At 42.1% G+C, this 18527-nt stretch overlaps 1 protein-coding gene and 1 long non-coding RNA gene across 4 annotated transcripts in view; one reads left to right on the top strand and one right to left on the bottom strand.

The window, feature by feature from the left end:
* LOC138356039 (uncharacterized) overlaps positions 1–18527 on the bottom strand; it is a 166407-nt gene that overhangs the window by 27926 nt on the left and 119954 nt on the right. The window lies entirely within an intron of this gene.
* LOC123775297 (sodium/potassium-transporting ATPase subunit alpha) overlaps positions 502–18527 on the top strand; it is a 29052-nt gene continuing 11026 nt past the window's right edge. Inside the window, exons 1-10 of one of the 2 annotated variants that reach the window (XM_045770324.2) lie at positions 502–797; positions 7665–7745; positions 9020–9157; positions 9525–9728; positions 11789–11902; positions 12945–13079; positions 13221–13338; positions 13423–13608; positions 15094–16344; positions 16467–16723. In XM_045770324.2, coding sequence (XP_045626280.2) covers positions 789–797; positions 7665–7745; positions 9020–9157; positions 9525–9728; positions 11789–11902; positions 12945–13079; positions 13221–13338; positions 13423–13608; positions 15094–16344; positions 16467–16723 — 2493 coding nt within the window. In that variant the 5' untranslated portion in view covers positions 502–788. The remainder of the gene's footprint in view (positions 798–7664; positions 7746–9019; positions 9158–9524; positions 9729–11788; positions 11903–12944; positions 13080–13220; positions 13339–13422; positions 13609–15093; positions 16345–16466; positions 16724–18527) is intronic. The other variant, XM_045770325.2, reaches the window with a different exon arrangement.

The following is an 18527-nucleotide window of genomic DNA, read 5'->3' as shown; positions in this document are numbered from 1 at the left end:
AACTGATTTGCACAAAAAGCAATATTGAATATGCAGGTAATTTTACATTGAGTATTATCTTAATAATTGTATCAACATAAATGAAACTTCATTTTTATCTTTTTTCAATTAAAAAAAATGAATATAATGAATCTACAACATAAGAATAAAAACACTATCATCATTGCAAATGTTATATCAAAATACTCGTTATATACAGTAATTATATTATGTGAATAATAATTAGAAAGATTATTGAATTTCCGAAGCTATCAACAATATGAAAACTGCGCAAGTAACACAAACAAGTAAACCAATGATGCAAGGAAATCGATAATTCACTGGAGACGAGTACAGCTAGACATACTAATATCGCCGTGCCACCTCCCCCCTCCCCCCCATACCGACGCTCACTGCGGGGTTTACACTCCACCAACAGATGGCGCAATCATGGCAGTATCTGGCAGCGTTTGTGGGTATGCATTTCTTAGTTATTTAATGGGAAGCATTCTTATCTTGCTTAGAGTCTGCAGCCCGCCGTCGGTCGAAGTTCCCGGCGCGCTTCCTTGAGAACGGACGTACCGCTGTGCTCTTTAATGTCGACTAACAACCACTGTATACACCGTGAAGCATGTGCCTCTTATGATAACGTTGACAATTTAGAAAGGGCCGAGTTGAGTGTGTGGACAAAGTGAATTTAGCTAGTGACTTGTACACAGTGGTTGTTAGTGCTAGTTGAGAGCCAGCGAGTACGTGTCTCCTCTGCTGCCGTCCTCCTGCTGAGCGCCGATACTGTCACTGCAGCAGCCATGACCGATGTAAGTATCCGGCAGCAGTCTGCGTCGTCCTATCTTGATGGTAGATTTCTCCCTCGGGGCCTCTACCATCTGGGTAGTTGGTTCCGGCCAATATGCCTAGTAGAACTAAAAGAAACTGATGTAGTAAAGCCGACACTGATGGAGGCAGTGCGGCCTACCCTCAACCTTGGCCTGGGGTAAGAACTGGCCGCTTTTCTTTGTTGCAACAACAAAAGCTTGGATTCAACAAGCATATTCTTACGAATATATATACATTTCAATCTTGCGACTATCGAAACTTCCCAATTACATGTTGTTACTGTTATAAACCTCTTGGTGCTTCGGTCCTCATAAACTGCTTAATAAATGTAAACAACGCCGCCAAAGATTAAGATCCGCAGTATCTTGATCTTTATTGTAGTTCCGTAACTACTTGAGGAATCCAGCCAGGCGTCTAGTCCGGCTACCCTTTACCAGAACCCGGCAATTGGGTGCACAGTTACTAAGCACTGCTGGCACTGTACCAGGTTGCTGTGTCGGCAATCTCCTCCCCACATCTAGACACAATTAACCCAAATACCATGCACAGCTATCCTTCACCATGCAGGGTAGACTGGATAAGTTGCACAGTTCTCATAGTTCTTATCGTTTTTGTAAAATTTGTAATTTCTCTTGACATTAGAAAGTTCTGCAAAAAAGGCTGTTGATGCTAAACCCGGGAAAAAGCGTTTGGATAGTCTTCGGACAAGGTTAAGGTGATTGACAGTACTCTGGCTTTGGCACTCAGGTTCTAGGGATAGTTGCCAGGCACGAGGCTCCGGCAAGCTGAGAGCTCCAGGAGGGCGTCCTAAAAGCACCCTGGTCGCGGCGCTCCAATTGGCGCCAGGCATCTACCTTGAAAAAAAGTTTCTTCGAACATGTTAATTTAAATAACATTAGTGCAAGTGAATTTAATAATGTATTATGCAAGTGGTTCCATAACTAGCAGATTCCAGTACTTCAGGAAATGTCCAATTCGTCGTTTGTTTTTAAAAATCTCCCAAGCACATTTATAACAGTGGCACGTCAATCCGTTCACCCTTGATGGGTTGTGGCAGGTGCCAAGACGGTGCCAAACAGCTGATGGAACTATAATGCAGGAGACGTCATTATTTTGGTGCTTGGTAGAGTTGCGGCTGGTAGCCGCCGCCACACACTGACTGGGGGCTTTGGTCTTGGATACTAAAATCATAAACTATTATTTAACCTGTAATATACCGATAACATTTTCCAACGACTTCCTTCCAATGAACGTCTTCAATATCTTGTAATTTAAATTTCGGTGAAAAGCCTTTAGTTATAATTATAGGTTGTATAGATCGCGTAAAATGTGTAGAATATCCACCAGAGGCAACATACAGCCCCCGCTCCTATGCCAGGTAAGTCCATTACGGGCTCACCATAGCCAGTGCTACTTGGAACATTTTGTTCCCAGCAGCTGAATCTAAAACGCCATCCACCCGAGATTTGATAAGTGCCACGTATAATTCCCTGACATTACCGCTCACACGGTGAGTATGGGGATGATAAACCAGCCGCCCCTGGTGGTAAGTCACAATATGGGTGATCGGGTTGCCACGGGGAGGGTGGGGGATGGCATCAGGGTCAGGGCCGCCCCCGGAGATGGCGTCAGGGCCGCCCCCCACCGGGGAGGGCGGGGGGGAAGGGATGGCATCAGGGTCAGGGCCGCCCCCGGGGAGAACATACAGCCACTAAACATCAGACTGCAGCACCAAGCCATCAGGGTGTGGAACACCATCGAAATATTAGAGGACCCAATGTTAAAAAGATAACTCAAAGATGAGACGCCCCGCTCTCACAGCTGGTGGCCCAAGACCCTAGATTTATTAGACGAAAACCCAGCCCCACAGTACATAATTCCCAGATGAAATACTGAGAATACAGACAATATGTATGAACGTATAAATAAAACAATTATTAATACTAATAGCCTTAAACAGAACGTGTGGAAGCATCAGGATGTGTATATATGAATGCTACACGGTATTCATCTATAGACATCCATACATGCTGAAATACAGGTGAAGAACCTCGCACACTCGCAGCTCCCTAACAAGAGCCAGCTTACCTTAGCTGCCAACACCCACACATGGTGTCAGCGAGGCGGACAGGCCGCCTGCTTTCATACCTCACTGTATTTCCCATTTCTGAACTTCCCTTCACTTATGCCTCTCCATCCTCTTTACTCCAAAAAAAATAGAAGTGGAGAATTGTCAATAACATGCAATTTAATGGGCAAATCCGTAGGCGCCGTGACTAGGGGTTCGAACTTATGGCCAAGCGCGCACAGCGCATGCGTTCGAATCCTCACGGCTCCTGCAGATTTTCTCGCTGATGCATCACGTTAGTGTGATTACTGTGTAATCCAATTTTATACCCCAATTTATTGTTGGTAATGCGCATTTAATTACATTAAACAATGGCAACCTATACACCTAGCTGACTGGAGTTGCTTTATGATGTATTACAAATCGGGACCGAAACCTCTTGTGCTATATATTACTATCCATTATCCAGTGGTCAGCATAGTAGCCTGATAACATAAGTTCCAGGTTAAATCTCGCAGCAGGACAGACTTTTCGAAAAGTTAACTTGCACCTTGTACGTCGGTTTCCTTAAGAGTAAAGTTACCCGTGAGCGAGGTGCAATAGGTACTGAGAGAGAACTCTATCAACATCAATCCCAAGACTTCAATACGCTTCCACTGCACATAAGGGGCATAACTGGCTGACCCCTCGGTGTTCAACAGAGAATATAAACACCTCCAGAAGATACCTGATCAACCAGGCTGACACACACACGTCAGGATGCGAGCAGCCGCGTCCAACAGCCTGGTTGACCAGACAATCAGGAGGCCTGGTCAGAGACCGGGCCACGGGGACCTTGACCCCCGAAATCAACGCAGGGTAAAGTAGGCAACTGTTTTAGGTGGCATCCAGGAAAGGTCAGGCGTCGGACTAGCGAGGCTTTAATAAACTAACATGCTTCCTGTCCCTGACTAGACAGAACCAAATACCGTGACTCTTGGTGGTCATTGTGTTCCCAGAGTAGTCCAGAAACTTTGCAATCACAATGAACAAATCCACAAGGGCCGTGACGAGGATTCAGACCTGCGTCCGGGAGCATCCCAGACACTGCCTTAATCGACTGGACTGTGTTCATTGGATACATCACGTTAGTGTGATTTGCTGTGTGTTTTGCAATCACAAGTTAATCTCTGTAAATAAAAAATGGAAATGTTCGTTTGTTCAAATTCGCTAATCTCCGAAAGTTCTTTACCGAATGCTTTGAAATTTTCCCAGGCACACAAAGCGCATACGTTCGAATCCTCATCACGGCTCCTGCAGATTTTCTCACTGATGCATCACGTTAGTGTGATTACTGTGTAATGCTATTTAATACCCCAAATTTGTTTGTAATGGGCACATCGTTCACATTCGCATCCGAACGGGTTTTTATATACATACTATATAGATGTCATGTGTGACGGGGGGGGGGGGGGGGGGAATGATTTTAAGAACCTGTTTTTCATGTAATTTTCATGCGAGGGGAAATCTTCGAAACCTCTTTACCGATTGCTTTGAAATTTTGACAACTTTGCATTCGAACAGGCGCGCATATTTATATGCCTACTATATACATGCCTCGCCTGTGACAGGTAAAAACATGCTTTTTTGACAAACGGCGCCATCTGTTGCACGTAATAGCAATACACACACACACTATTCTAAATATGTTAAGATTCCCTTTCAGTGTTTCTGATTGCATTGATAAATTGAATTTTCATAGATTAAGATTTATTTCCATTTTGATATATTGTGACATTGCGTTGAAATCGAGCTGTGTTGTTTACCATACCGTTCATTTCGTGAATATAGTTTTTTTCATTGTTTTTAATTTCGTTTTTTGAACTGTTTTTCTTATTTCGGTGATGGGAACTTTTGGGGACAGATTCAAGAAGCAGTTACGCAAGTACTTACGAACGTGTACATCTTTCCTCAATCTTTGATGGCTTTGGTTATATTTATTAAACAGTTTACAAGCATGACAACTTGCCAATCAACTGTTGTTGTTATAAACAGCCTCCTGGTGCTTCGGAGCTCATTAACTGTTTAATAATTGTAAACAAAGCCACCAAAGATTGAGAAAAGGTGTACAGGTTCGTAAGTGTTTTGAGTAACTACTTCGTGAATCTAGCCCCAGATCATCTGTTCCCAATTTTCTGATGGGTACATCAGAAAATAAACATCAAAACATCATTTGATCAACAGACGAAGAAATGGGGAATGGTGGGAAGGAGGAGGGGACGGGAGTGGGGGACAGGGGAGGGGGTAATGGTAAGGGAGGACTAGGACAGGGAGGTGGGGACGAGTAGACGGGGGAATGGAGAATGGTGGGGGGGACAGGGGAGTGGAGGATAGTGGGGAGGACGAGGGGCCGGGGGAGGGGGAATGGTGGCGAGGCCTAGGAGAGGGGGAAAAAAGATTGCTGTGGCCGGGTACAGCTAGTTGATAATGTGTAACAATACTGAAGCTTGGGTTAACGTTCTTGCTGTTGGTGCCTCCTGAAGCAGCACTGTAACACCACCCCCCCCTTCCCCGCCTCGCTGCTGCTTGTAAATACGTTATATTCATGAGCGTATATAACCGATTTGCTGTTCTGAGTATTGATTCCATTGGTTCATAAATTAGAATTCTGGTCACTGAGGATCGTAGGTACAGCTCGTGTACCCAGTTGAACGGTACTCTGATATGCAGTGCTGCAGGTGTACTCTCCTCGGGTTGGAAACTAGCATGTCCAACTCTCTGGTACTTGATTACTTGTTGCAGGTCACTGGACCGATAGGGAAGGGAAGTACAATTTATGGATTAAATCTTTAATTGGGATAGTGCCTAATTTAAATTTGGTTCCTGGCCCGGTAAGTTGCACTATAAGAACCAGTTTCGGTACATGTATAGGAGTCAAAGTACTAGTTTCACTTGATGAAAAATAGAAATATATGGATAACTGTACATGTGACTCCGGGTTTGATATAAATATTGTTTGGAATAAAGACGAAAAGTGATAGTTCATTTTGTACACTGAAACATTTTAAAATGCCACTTCTTGATATATGTAGACACTCTCGCTCTGACTCGCGACTAAAAGGTACATATAAGGTTAGATACAAGGTACCCAAATGGTAACGTGTATCTAACCACCTCCTCCCTACACTAATCCTCATTATTTTAAATTTGCTCGGGTTACTTTAATAGCCATTTGTTGGTCCATTCTGTTTGTCCAGGTCATCTTGAAGCCTCGTGCTGTCTTATCCTAATCTTTCTCATAAGGTTTACAGATAATGCCAAAATTGAGAAGTCTATACCCCTTTGGAAGATCATTTACATGTATCGGAAACAGGATAGGTCCAAATACTGAATTCTGTGTGGGGGGGGGGGTGGATTGCTGGTGATCTCATTCTGAGGTCTCGGCCACCCTCTCACAGTAACACTGCTTCCTATTGCTTAGGTACTCCTTTATCCACTGGAGCACCCTACCAGTTACTCTTGCCCATTTATCCAACTTGTGCAGCAACCTCTTATGGGATAATGTCAGACTTTCCAAGAGACCAAGAAAATGCAGTCTACCCACATTTCTCTTTATTGCTTAATCTTTGTCACCTGTTCATAGAATTCTATTAAACCTGTGACGCAAGATTTGCCATCCCTGAAGCAATGTTGGTGGTGTCACAGTCCCTTCTTTCCAGATGGGGATAGAGGAAAAACCTAGCAGCCCATCATCTTGTATGGTATACAAATTAGGTACACTGGCCTGTAGTTTAGTGCCTCTTGCCTGTTTCCCTTTTTCCCTTTTTGTATACTGGGAGTACATTAGCCGTCTTGTATGTTTGTTGGATCTCCTGTTTCCAATTGCTTACTATACACCATGGAGAGTGGCAAGCAAAGTGCTTCTGCACACCTCTAGTATCCATGGTGAGATTCCGTCCGGTCCAACAGCCTTTCTCACGTCCAGATGCAACAGATGTGTTAAGCCTTTTCTCTTAACCAGGCAACCTTCGATCCCTTCAAAGGCTGTCTGGTTTATTGCCACTTCTCAAAGATCAGGGACTTAAACTTGTCCCATTGTGAAGACCACATAGGAACATTAGAGTTCTTCACACACCTGTTATTGTGTACATGTTCACATCAGTTCTCGGTATCATAACATGTTCTTTCAGTTTTCCTTTTGATGTGACTGGAGCAGCTTTGGTTCGGTCTTGGCTTTTAATTGTAAATGTCATTTTCATACCGTCTCTGCTTTTCTCACACTAGGTACTCATTCCTGGCTCTGGTGTTTCATTTCGGTAGTTCCTTCACGCCCTTCTCACTATGCTTCCATACATTCGCCATTAAACCATCGGGTTCCTCTTGATTCGCAATTTTTTCATTTTGACTTAGGTAAACTAACTTATTGCCTCCTGATACGTTACACACACAATCCATCACGTCTTGTACGGACTTTTTTCAATTCTGTTTTCCCATGATATTTCGCGCGCGTGTTTTTAATATTTTAGCAGTGTTGTAAGAGTTTTAGGTTTGTGACCGGTATAGTTTTGTAACGGGTGTTGGCTCTCGAATACAGCTGATGATGCTGTATGCAATAACACACAAGATTACGCACTGCATGGCCCTTCGTTCTGTTTTTGCCACACGTCCAGGAAAATGTTGGTGATGGTAGATGAGAAAGTATTAACATTTTAATTATGCATGCTAGTAAAAGTTTGTCCTTTGTGCAGACAAAGTGAAGTAGTTTGAACTAACAATGGTTTGTACAAATTTTGTTTTCCAGACGGGCAGGACAGATTCATACCGGCACGCTACGGAGAGAAGAGTCCCCGATGACAACCGGACCGTGAAAGGGGAACCCAAGGTAGCATCCTTTTAATAGGATAAAAAATACCAAAATATGACCTTTTACTGTTGCTTTTCAGAATGTCATGTTAACTTTGCAGCAGTGTGTTATAGTTTCCTTTGTCTCTGCTTGCATGTTTAAATTTTGTAAATGTAATAATCACTAACATGCTTGTCATTGTTTGAAGTGCAATGAAAGCTAAACCTGTATCTATCGTCCAGCTTTACAATCTACTTTGGATCACTTTACTCTTGCCCGATATGAAATATATCACGGCACGTCAGTGTAAAGGTATACTATCTTGGCTTTAAAGTAAATATTAGAATGTAGTAGGGCTATTTGCAATTTACTAAATTCTTGACTTTTGTTGTACTTGTCGGCTCAAATAACTGTTGTTAATTTTATTATGACTTCTCGTGATGGAATGAGACGACATAAGCTGTAGCTTCCGTCTCTAGTACTGGTCGGGTCGTGCCTGCTAATAGTTCGTCATTAATGCTTACTAGATATTGTATATAATGTACATAGTACTCTTTATACTAATTAAATTATATTTTACAGACTTAATTTTGACTTGTACCATTAAGACTTCCTTGTTCTTGATTTTTTTTTTACCATAGCTTTAATGTATTATCATCCACTTTAAAGCCATGTGTTCACCTAATAGGCAGATTAAATTGTTTAGGCTTTCATACGACCTGCTATTTTTAACGTGTAACTTAATATACATCATCATTTTAAACATTAAACACTATTGCAGCCCAATACTACTCGACTAGTTGTATATAAATTTGTGATATACACTGGCATATTAATCATCCGGTTTAAGGTTAGTCACTGTATTGTCGAAGACAAAAAATCTAAATTAAAGACACTTTTAGATCACTCTTATTTAATCTTGAAGCTCTACCGGTATCCGACCAAGGGTGAAGAACATAAGATAGTGTAGAATGTTAACTTGATATTGTGATAGTCGTGCGTGTTTGTAGTGTGGCACTCTTAGTGAATTGAAACATTAATTGGATTTTAAGAAATTGAATATATTAAGATTTGTTAATATAAGTGCACCATTTTCCTTGGAGGATGGACACTCCAAAGGGTAACAAGCCTTGCTGGTAAGGCAAATACAGGAGAATTAGTAGAAGTTTTTATCGGGAATAACGCAAGAGGGTGCCCCGTAAATAATTAGTATATAAAGTAAAATTTCTTTGACAAGTTTTGACAAGTAGTGACAATGTCAAATATGTGACACAAGTTATAAATTTTTTAATTGACTGATAATTTTATTTTAGTCTAAAAAGAAAATCTTCAAGTTAAAGCCGAAGAAGGGACAAAAGGATTTGGAGAAACTAAAGCAGGAGTTGGAACTTGATGAGCACAAGATCCCCATTGAGGAACTCTACCAGCGACTAAATGTGAATCCTGACAGGGTAAGTATCTAATGATTCCTTGGTGTCACTTTGCCTAGATCTCCACTAGACATATTGATGGGCTTTTCTCTAATCTTCCCACTATTTTAATACACGGAGGAACAATGGCTTATTTCAAATCGTGATAAATTGGTAGTATGCTAAGCTTTTCTTAACACTCTGTTTCGGGCAAGTCTCAAGGTTAACAAAGTTTTAAGTTGCAATATGAAGTAAGTTTTAAAGAATTAAAATGTGACTACGGTAGAGAGAATTTTGCTATACCAAACCTTAAGCCTGCTATTTGAGGTACGCCTTCAATTTTAATGGCAGAGTTTTTAGTTAATTTCTCTCTTCAACGTTCTAAAGTTTAGAGTAATTACTGTTGCAGGGCCTGACACAGGCAGAGGCTCGACGGCGAACTGAAAGAGATGGTCCAAATACCCTGACTCCCCTTCATCAGACTCCTAAATGGGTTAGGTTTTGCAAGAATCTCTTTGGTGGCTTTGCGTTCCTCCTGTGGATGGGCGCCATCCTCTGCTTCATTGCTGCCTCTATTGAGGCGGCTACAGTTGAAGAACCCAACAATGATAATGTAAGTTTGTGCAAACGTTCAGTACTACACATGAACCTCTGATGAATACACTATTTCTGCTCTAGATAAATGAATGTCACAGCTGTGTGTGACTGTTCTTAGATAGGTAACATAAATTTGTTTCATTTTTTTTGAATTGGTCATATTCTATATCCAATAGTATGGTTTAAATCTCTCCATTTAGTTGGTACACAACATGCATGTCTTGTGCAGTTTCAAGAAGTCTCACAACTGGGAGCTGCAGAAAAAACTAAATCGTATACATTCAGACGTTACTTTGATTTCAAGAAAAAGGTAGTCATTAAAGTGTGTAAATTTAAAGTGCGCCCTTACTTGGGGCACATGAGAACAGGCAACGAGGCCCCCACATCCGGCACAGGGACGTCCACCACCACATCCTTACCAACGACAAGGACCACAGGAGCCCAAGGCACACCATCATCCTCAGAGGACACCAAACACACTAATTTCCCCCACGTCCTCCCAAGCAACACCACCAGGGAGCGGCGACGCGGGAGACCTCCTCGTACATTTCGGGTCAAGTGGCAGGTCATTCGAACTGAACACCTCCAGCTGCGGACGAGGACTGATATCCACAGAGATGGCAGCCACAGCCGCCCCACCAGAGGAGCGGGCAACCTCCACGTGGGCAACTGCCCCAGGCCCCCCTTGCCCCCCACAACACCCGCAGAGACCACCGGAGGCACTGGACCAACCACCACATCAGGCACCACACAGCCTTTAGACCAGAGCAGCACCACCACCTGGCGCCCCAACGCGCACAGGCAGCAGACTCCAGAGCACCAGACAGCACGTCCCCACCAGAGGGGGGTGTGCAGAAACCACAAAGGCGGCACAGCAACCACAGCAGACGGAAACTCTGCTACAAGCTTGTCTGGTAGAGCACCCATGTTCGCATCGTCACACACAAGCTTCCGGGACCTCCAGAGGGAAAAAAATCATCCTCCCGGAAGAGGTTCACTCTCCACGACAAGAATGGCGAGCCGCGGTCAGATGGCCCGACAAGCCGCACATATAACAAGTGCGTGGTTGACCAGCATAAAAACACTGGATGGAGAATGTGGCCATTAACACTGTAGAGGACGGAATATCAGCCTTAAAATTGCATAGGAAGGGTCCGTGTCCCATTCAGCACCCCCATCAGCTGGAGGTGCAAGAAACGCCAATATTAAAAAAAAAAAAAAAAAAAAAGCATAATAAATCTATGCTACAGCTGTTGAATTTGAAGTGTATTAGACCAAAGTAGTGTTGTCATACTTAGTATGAAATCCTTTAGCTGCAAAACGTAGACTCGAACCTGCCCAGTGCTCACTTAGGCTCAGCCTGTTCGACTTCATAATTTATGACTGCAGTGGAAGTGTTATAAATATCTGTGGCAAATAAGGTCAAACAAGGTTGACAAATAATCTTGACAATTACAGCTCCTAAAAGACGAAGTTTAATGCCGTGGTAAAATTTCTAGTTTGCACAAACTGGTCTAAAGTGGGTTATCTGTTGATTCTGGTAGTTTCCCAAGGCAAGATCGGTTGCCTGGAAGACAGGGTAGGCATTCACACACTTTGGAACCAGAGCAAGTAGGTAACTTTGTAAATTGTCCTTGTAGGGTCATGTCTGTGCAAGGGAGCACTGGAAAACTCTATCTAGTTCGGAATGATTGAAGAATAAGACACCCAAGAGTTGGCACGGGCATGATTACCCAGTAAAGTTCGGAATGACCTTTCACATGTTTATATAAACTCCATTGGAGGTCAGTTGTGATGGCAAAGACGACTGGGAAGGGTTTGAGTTTATATATAGTCTTCATAGTTAGTGTTGATTTCCAGCGCTTTCTAGCACCAATCTCACAATAAGGATAGTTTGCAAAGGTTCCGGTGGCTCGGGACATGTTTCCCCATCATACAGCATGTTAAAGTTTTTTAAATTAAACACTGTCCAGGTTGCATGTATACTTTCTTAAACAATTTATTATGTATATATCCAGAGTAGATATCGAGTATATCTTAACCGATAACTTTTTAATTACATTGTGTATTTTGCAGTTATACCTAGGAGTAGCGCTGTTGGGCGTAGTCATTATTACTGGCATCTTCTCCTACTACCAGGAGGCAAAGTCTTCGGCTATCATGGAGTCATTTAAGAAAATGGTCCCACAGGTAAATATTTTTATTCCAGAATAGGTCTTCTGGCAACACAATGGAAGGAATGCTTACCACAAATTGGGTAATAATTTGTTTCATTTTGTGCCCCTTAATTGTAGTTTCCAGATGAGAATCTTCCCCCCCCCCCCCCTCCCATCGCTCTTTATCAAAGGCGAAAATGTCTGAATGTGTGCTGGAAAAAAGGGGTTGGTTATATTTTTGTTAATTTTCTAGTGTTGCTGCTCAAATGGTCAAACATTGGACGAGGAAAGAGCACTGTTTTTTGTTTGTGGTTGGCGACATTTGAAACAAGTTATTCAGATAGATTCCCCCATTAATGTAAATTCGTTTGGGAAAACTAAAATTTTGTTGCCGTCTAACTCGGTCAATTCTGAGAACAAAAAAAAAAAAATACATGGAACTACACACTATTACTGATTTTTTTCAAACAAATTATGGGTAGTGATGTAAATGGTGTAAACACTAGGGGGGGGGGGGGTCCCTGATAGCTGAGTGGGCAGCGCTTCGGATTCGTAGTCCAGAGGTTCCGGGTTCGATTCCCGGTGGAGGCGGAAACAAATGGGCAGAGTTTTTCACCCTGATGTCCCTATTTCCCTAGCAGTAAATAAGTACCTGCGAGTTAGACTACGGGCTGCTTCCTGTGTTCTTTACCTTTGTTTCTTCAATGTTCTCTGTTGCTGTCCTTTCTCTTTTTGATGGTGTCTATTCTTCAGTGGAATATTCGTGGATTTTGTGCCAACTTCCGCTTCTGGTTAAACTGGGTGTGTAACAAAAAGGAGGCCTGGTAGAGGACCGGGCCGCGGGGACGCTAAGCTCGGAAATCGTCGAGAGATAAGGTGGTGGTTTGTGGGGGGGGGGGGTGTAGCATGGGTATTGGAAAAAAAGTTATTTTTCTTTTTCCTTGTAGCTAGTAGCATTGGGTTAGGAAATTTTAGTTCGACATAAATTTGTCAATGTATATATTCTTTTTAATTGTTTAAGAATTTTAATTAATAACCAAATTGAGAATGCAGTAAGTATTTATTCCTTCTCTTAGTTCGCTATTGTGATTCGTGACGGTGAGAAGCAGCACTTGCATGCTGAGGAACTGTGCATAGGAGACATCATAGAGGTGAAATTCGGTGATCGCGTCCCTGCCGACTTTCGTGTCACGGAAGGAAGGGGATTTAAGGTTGGTTTAATTCTGCACTTCATAGAAAATATATCTACTCTTAGACTGAAAATAATTGTTTAATCTTTCACAACCTTGCAGCGTAGTTTCCAAAGATGAATTCACTTGTATTTATTTTTAATGTGAAGTAATTTTTCATAGGTGGACAACTCCTCACTAACTGGAGAATCTGAACCACAAAGTCGTTCATCTGAATTTACATCAGACAACCCGCTGGAGACAAAGAACCTTGCTTTCTTCTCCACCAATGCCGTCGAAGGTGAGAATAATTTTTTTTTTTGGGTATAATAAAAATTGTGTTAACACGTAAGAGCAGACTTATCTTCCATATTCTACATTATAGGTACTGCCAGAGGAATTGTGATCAGCATCGGGGACAACACGGTTATGGGTCGCATTGCTGGACTGGCGTCTGGTCTGGAATCTGGAGAGACGCCCATTGCCAAAGAGATCAACCATTTCATCCACATCATCACTAGTGTAGCGGTGTTCCTAGGTGTTGGCTTCTGTCTGATTGCCTTCATGATGGGTAAGTTATTAAAGCAATTGTGTTGTGAAATGAAGGGAAGTTTCCCTTCCCCACTATTGCAAGTAACTTGCCAATAATCTTTTCACCAAGTTGGTGGCGGGTGTTCTTTTCGTATGTGATAATTACATTAAAGAGTAGAAAATTAACACTAATTTTAAACGATCATTATAAATACGCGGAAAACGCATGTTGCTTCAATTACCAACTAGTAAATAGCCAGTACAGGACCAGCATCGTTAGGAAATAAAGCTCGCCAGAAGAGGGTCGTGAGGCAACAGACCTGACTTAAAATCCCAGGCCACCAAAGCGGGCATGGTTTATGGGGTATTCATGCCCGTTCCACCTTTTGGGTGGCTAAATCTTCATCAATCAGCAGGCACGGGGACAGGCGGGACCATAAGGGATGGGAGCACCTAGATAAACGGCTGAGAAAGAACCAATTTATTGCCATACTCCATATTTGAGCTAGACTCTTCGTTGCTCCCCCTAGTCAAATCTTCCACAATCGGAAGAAAGATGCACAAAAGAAAAATAGAAAAGCAGGGCACAGATTAAATTCACACGGGGCCATAGGGATGAGCTTGCTCAGGTACCCTGACACACCTGCGGCCCAGGGTCTTGCATCATTGGGGGCACCTGCGAGACGCGCAAATGTGACCAGTAAGGGATAATACCCAAAGTAATCCTCGAAAAATAACCCCTTCATACACCATTTCGAATTGCTGGACACTAACGACTGGGTGTTATGCCATGAAGCGAATACTTCAGCGAGATATTTGCAGTAAAGCCTCTGGCAACAAATTAACAAAATCGGCCTCTGCATCACTAGATATGAATGGGGGAATGTATTCCAGGGAAACTGGGAGGCTTCTGGTTCCCGGATCCTGTTCTGGTGAATTTACCACTTGTGTGGTGGCAGTTGACGAAATATCAATAATTGGCTTTGCTTGCAGTTCCAGCGACTGCTTGCAGAGGAATGTTGAACAGCTTTCGGCTCTATAAGTAGAGCGAGCGGTCATTGTTATGAATTAGACTACCCTGTCCCACCCCCAACTACATAAAACCATGTCTATCCTCTCTATATCGTCTTTGACTAATTGAAGAAACCACGGGGCCTAATTCAGGAGTTAGGCTCTAGTTTTCTATGATAGGTTGCTTGATAAATGGTATCCATCATGCAAACTATGCGTAGCTTCTTGGTAGTCATTGATATTTGCAAACTCTGGATACTCGTGCTCAGTGTTATATCCTACATATTTTTTTCAATTTTATTTAGATTACACAGAATAAAATTTGATTAACAATGAAGTAATTTATCGTTGTCTTGGCAGTTATTAAACATTGCTCTTGGTAAAATGTGAAAACAACCAGTATATACTATTGTACTAGTCGGTAGTCACAATAATTTAACCCCTTTTAAAGTAATATTTGAAAATTTAAATAGTGTAATATCTCGATCTGTGGTAACTTAAATTAATTTTTCAGGCTACCACTGGTTAGACGCTATAGTGTTCCTCATTGGTATCATCGTAGCCAATGTACCTGAGGGTCTGCTTGCCACTGTCACTGTCTGTCTCACACTCACGGCCAAGAGAATGGCGGCCAAGAACTGTCTTGTCAACAACTTGGAAGCTGTTGAAACTTTAGGGTCCACCTCCACCATCTGCTCGGATAAGACAGGTACCCTGACTCAGAATCGCATGACAGTAGCCCACATGTGGTTTGATAACACAATCATTCAAGCTGATACATCTGAACTCCAATCTGCCTGTCAATATGACAAGTCATCTCAAGGATGGAAGGCACTATCCAGAATTGCTGCACTCTGCAACCGAGCCGAGTTTAAAACTGGACAAGATTCTATCCCTATCATGAAACGCGAAGTCCATGGCGATGCTTCAGAAGCTGCTCTCCTTAAATGTGTTGAACTTTCTGTTGGAGATGTAACTGGCTGGCGAGCACGAAACAAAAAGGTATGCGAAGTTCCATTCAATTCTACAAATAAATACCAATTATCCGTACATGAAAACGAGGATAAAAGTGACCCCCGCTACCTCCTTGTCATGAAGGGAGCCCCCGAGAGGATCCTGGAACGCTGCTCGACCATCAGTATTAATGGTGAAGATAGGGTTCTGGATGAAGAGCTAAAGGAGTCCTTCAACAATGCCTACTTGGAACTAGGGGGTCTTGGAGAGCGTGTACTTGGTTTCTGTGACTATATGTTGCCTTCTGATAAGTATCCTCTTGGATATCCCTTTGATTCAGAGTCTATAAACTTCCCTGTACATGGCCTTCGTTTTGTAGGATTAATGTCTATGATTGATCCTCCTCGAGCTGCTGTACCCGATGCTGTAGCGAAGTGCCGATCAGCTGGAATAAAGGTAATCATGGTTACAGGTGATCACCCAATCACTGCCAAGGCAATTGCAAAAGGTGTGGGCATAATTTCCGAGGGTAGTGAAACTGTTGAAGATATTGCTCAGAGACTGAACATCCCTATTAAGGAAGTTAACACCCATGAAGCAAAGGCAGCTGTTGTCCATGGCTCCGAACTGAGAGAAATGACTTCTGAGGAGTTAGATGAAGTTCTCATTCATTACAATGAGATTGTGTTCGCCCGTACTTCACCTCAACAGAAACTGATCATTGTTGAAGGTTGTCAGCGCATGGGAGCCATTGTTGCCGTGACTGGTGATGGTGTTAATGACTCTCCTGCTCTCAAGAAGGCTGACATTGGTAAGTTTTGTTTGGATCAAGTTGCTAGTTGGAGGTCCTCGTGAACTTTTGATGAAAATATAAGAATGGTAATTTTGTAGCTCTGTGTTTTTCTGAATAGTAAAAACTTTTGCTTCACTCAGGTGTTGCTATGGGCATCTCTGGATCGGACGTGTCCAAACAGGCTGCTGATATGATCTTGCTAGATGACAATTTTGCTTCCATTGTCACGGGTGTTGAGGAGGGCAGACTCATTTTTGACAACCTCAAGAAGTCAATCGCCTATACTTTGACCTCCAAGATTCCTGAGATGTCTCCATTCTTGTTCTACATAATAGCCAATGCTCCCCTTCCCTTGGGAACTGTTACCATCCTCTGCATCGATCTGGGAACAGATATGGTTAGTTACCTTACTTTAATTTACCTAATATTGTAAAATAATTTCAAATCTCGCATATCATTAATTAACAGAATATTTAGGATTAATGTCTACGATTGATCCTCCTCGCGCTGCTGTACCCGATGCTGTAGCGAAGTGCCGATCAGCTGGAATAAAGATCATGGTTACATGTGATCACCCAATCACTGCCAAGGCATATCATTAATTAGCAGAATATTTAATGCAAAATGACTAAATTTTGCTTTTCATCTTGGATAATATTTTAACTTTTTAAATATTCGAAATGTGTCTTTTGATTACTAATTCACTTTTTAAAACTATTTACATTTGATGTTTGTTTTTGGTTTAAATGTTCCACATATTTAAATTTCTCAATTAAAAATATATTTGTACAATTTGGTATAAGTATTTTAGTACAGAAATTTAACTTTACAAAAGCTCTGGTAACTTGGAACCCTGATGAGTGTCTAGAACAAATCCGCATTCTAAAAACTGTAGTCTTGCTAGGATATCACTTGTATAAATCGGTTCATGTTGTTGAGGAGCGACTACGATAGAGGGATTGGATGCGCCTATACATAAATTCATTTCTGGTTCTCGAAACGTTCGCTTGCTTACATAATACACTTGGTGGTTGTAACTACGAAAATCCAGAAACTATCAACAATTTTTCCTGTAATCAGTTCAACAACTACTACTTGATCCTCTAATATACAATGGGCTTCGTGTAAATGTAATGGACCCAACACAAGCTTCAGTGAAGTCTGCATAGAAGAATTGACACTCAATGTTCACAAAATGGAAGATTTTATTGGAATGGCAAAAACAATGGTTATAATAATGTAAGCTTTATAAGTGAAAGAGAATCGGACTTGAAAACTTAAATACTGAAAGGTTCCATTTTAGGGCCAACCCTTATTGTATACTTCCACGTAGATGACAATCGCAATCCAAATATAATCTGCAGATGATAGTAAAGTGGGACGCGGAAGTAATTATCAAAGGCACCAAGCTGGGAAGGCTATGAAGCACCACCAAATGTTCGGAGTAATCGGAAGGCGCCAAATATTACAAAGGATGCCAATACGAGAAAAGAAGCGCACAAGGCGAACGATATCAAAAGTATCAGATACACCAAGAATTCTGTCGAGGGACAATTGACCGCGAGAGACGGTCGGAAAGCAAGACACGCTCGTCCTGGAAGTCAGGACATTCAACAAGAATGTGCACGATCGTAAGAGGAACAATGCAATTTGGACAATAAGGAGCAGAGTGGTGCTCTATTGTGTGGGAAGCGGAAAATGCTGTTCAGTATAGGAAAACTCTACCTTGACTGTAACATTACCCACAACATGACCATGAAGCACATTGATGAACCTAGAGTAATAATAACCCAGCCACTGAAAGGAGCTCTGTAATAATTTACTTCTTGAGGGGAAAGTGATTATTCAGCTATACATCTATCTGGTGATTGCTTAAGAATCTGTAGAGTTTAGAGGGACACCTAACTCGAACTAAGACAATCTGAACCCTAAGAGATGGCGCATGACTGCTAGCAAAACAATACGGTTCAGGTTCACAAGGGTTTTTAAGTCTTAAGTTTTCTGCCTGCACGACTGCTGCAAGATGGATATATATATATCCTCCCTGGTAGCTGGTAATCAGGTTTGTCTTTTTCCTGAAATAACAGTACTCTCGCCACCTCATTTAGGAATTTAACTCGATCTGTTTCATCTTGGTCATTTCCTTTGTTAACGCAACCCTCTTCTTGGGTGTTTCTGTTGCTTCAACAGTGCAAGCGAGG

Source organism: Procambarus clarkii, chromosome 70, assembly GCF_040958095.1.
Source record: "Procambarus clarkii isolate CNS0578487 chromosome 70, FALCON_Pclarkii_2.0, whole genome shotgun sequence".
Classification (NCBI taxonomy): Eukaryota; Metazoa; Arthropoda; class Malacostraca; order Decapoda; family Cambaridae; genus Procambarus; species Procambarus clarkii.
This window is presented reverse-complemented; position numbering and strand designations above follow the sequence as displayed.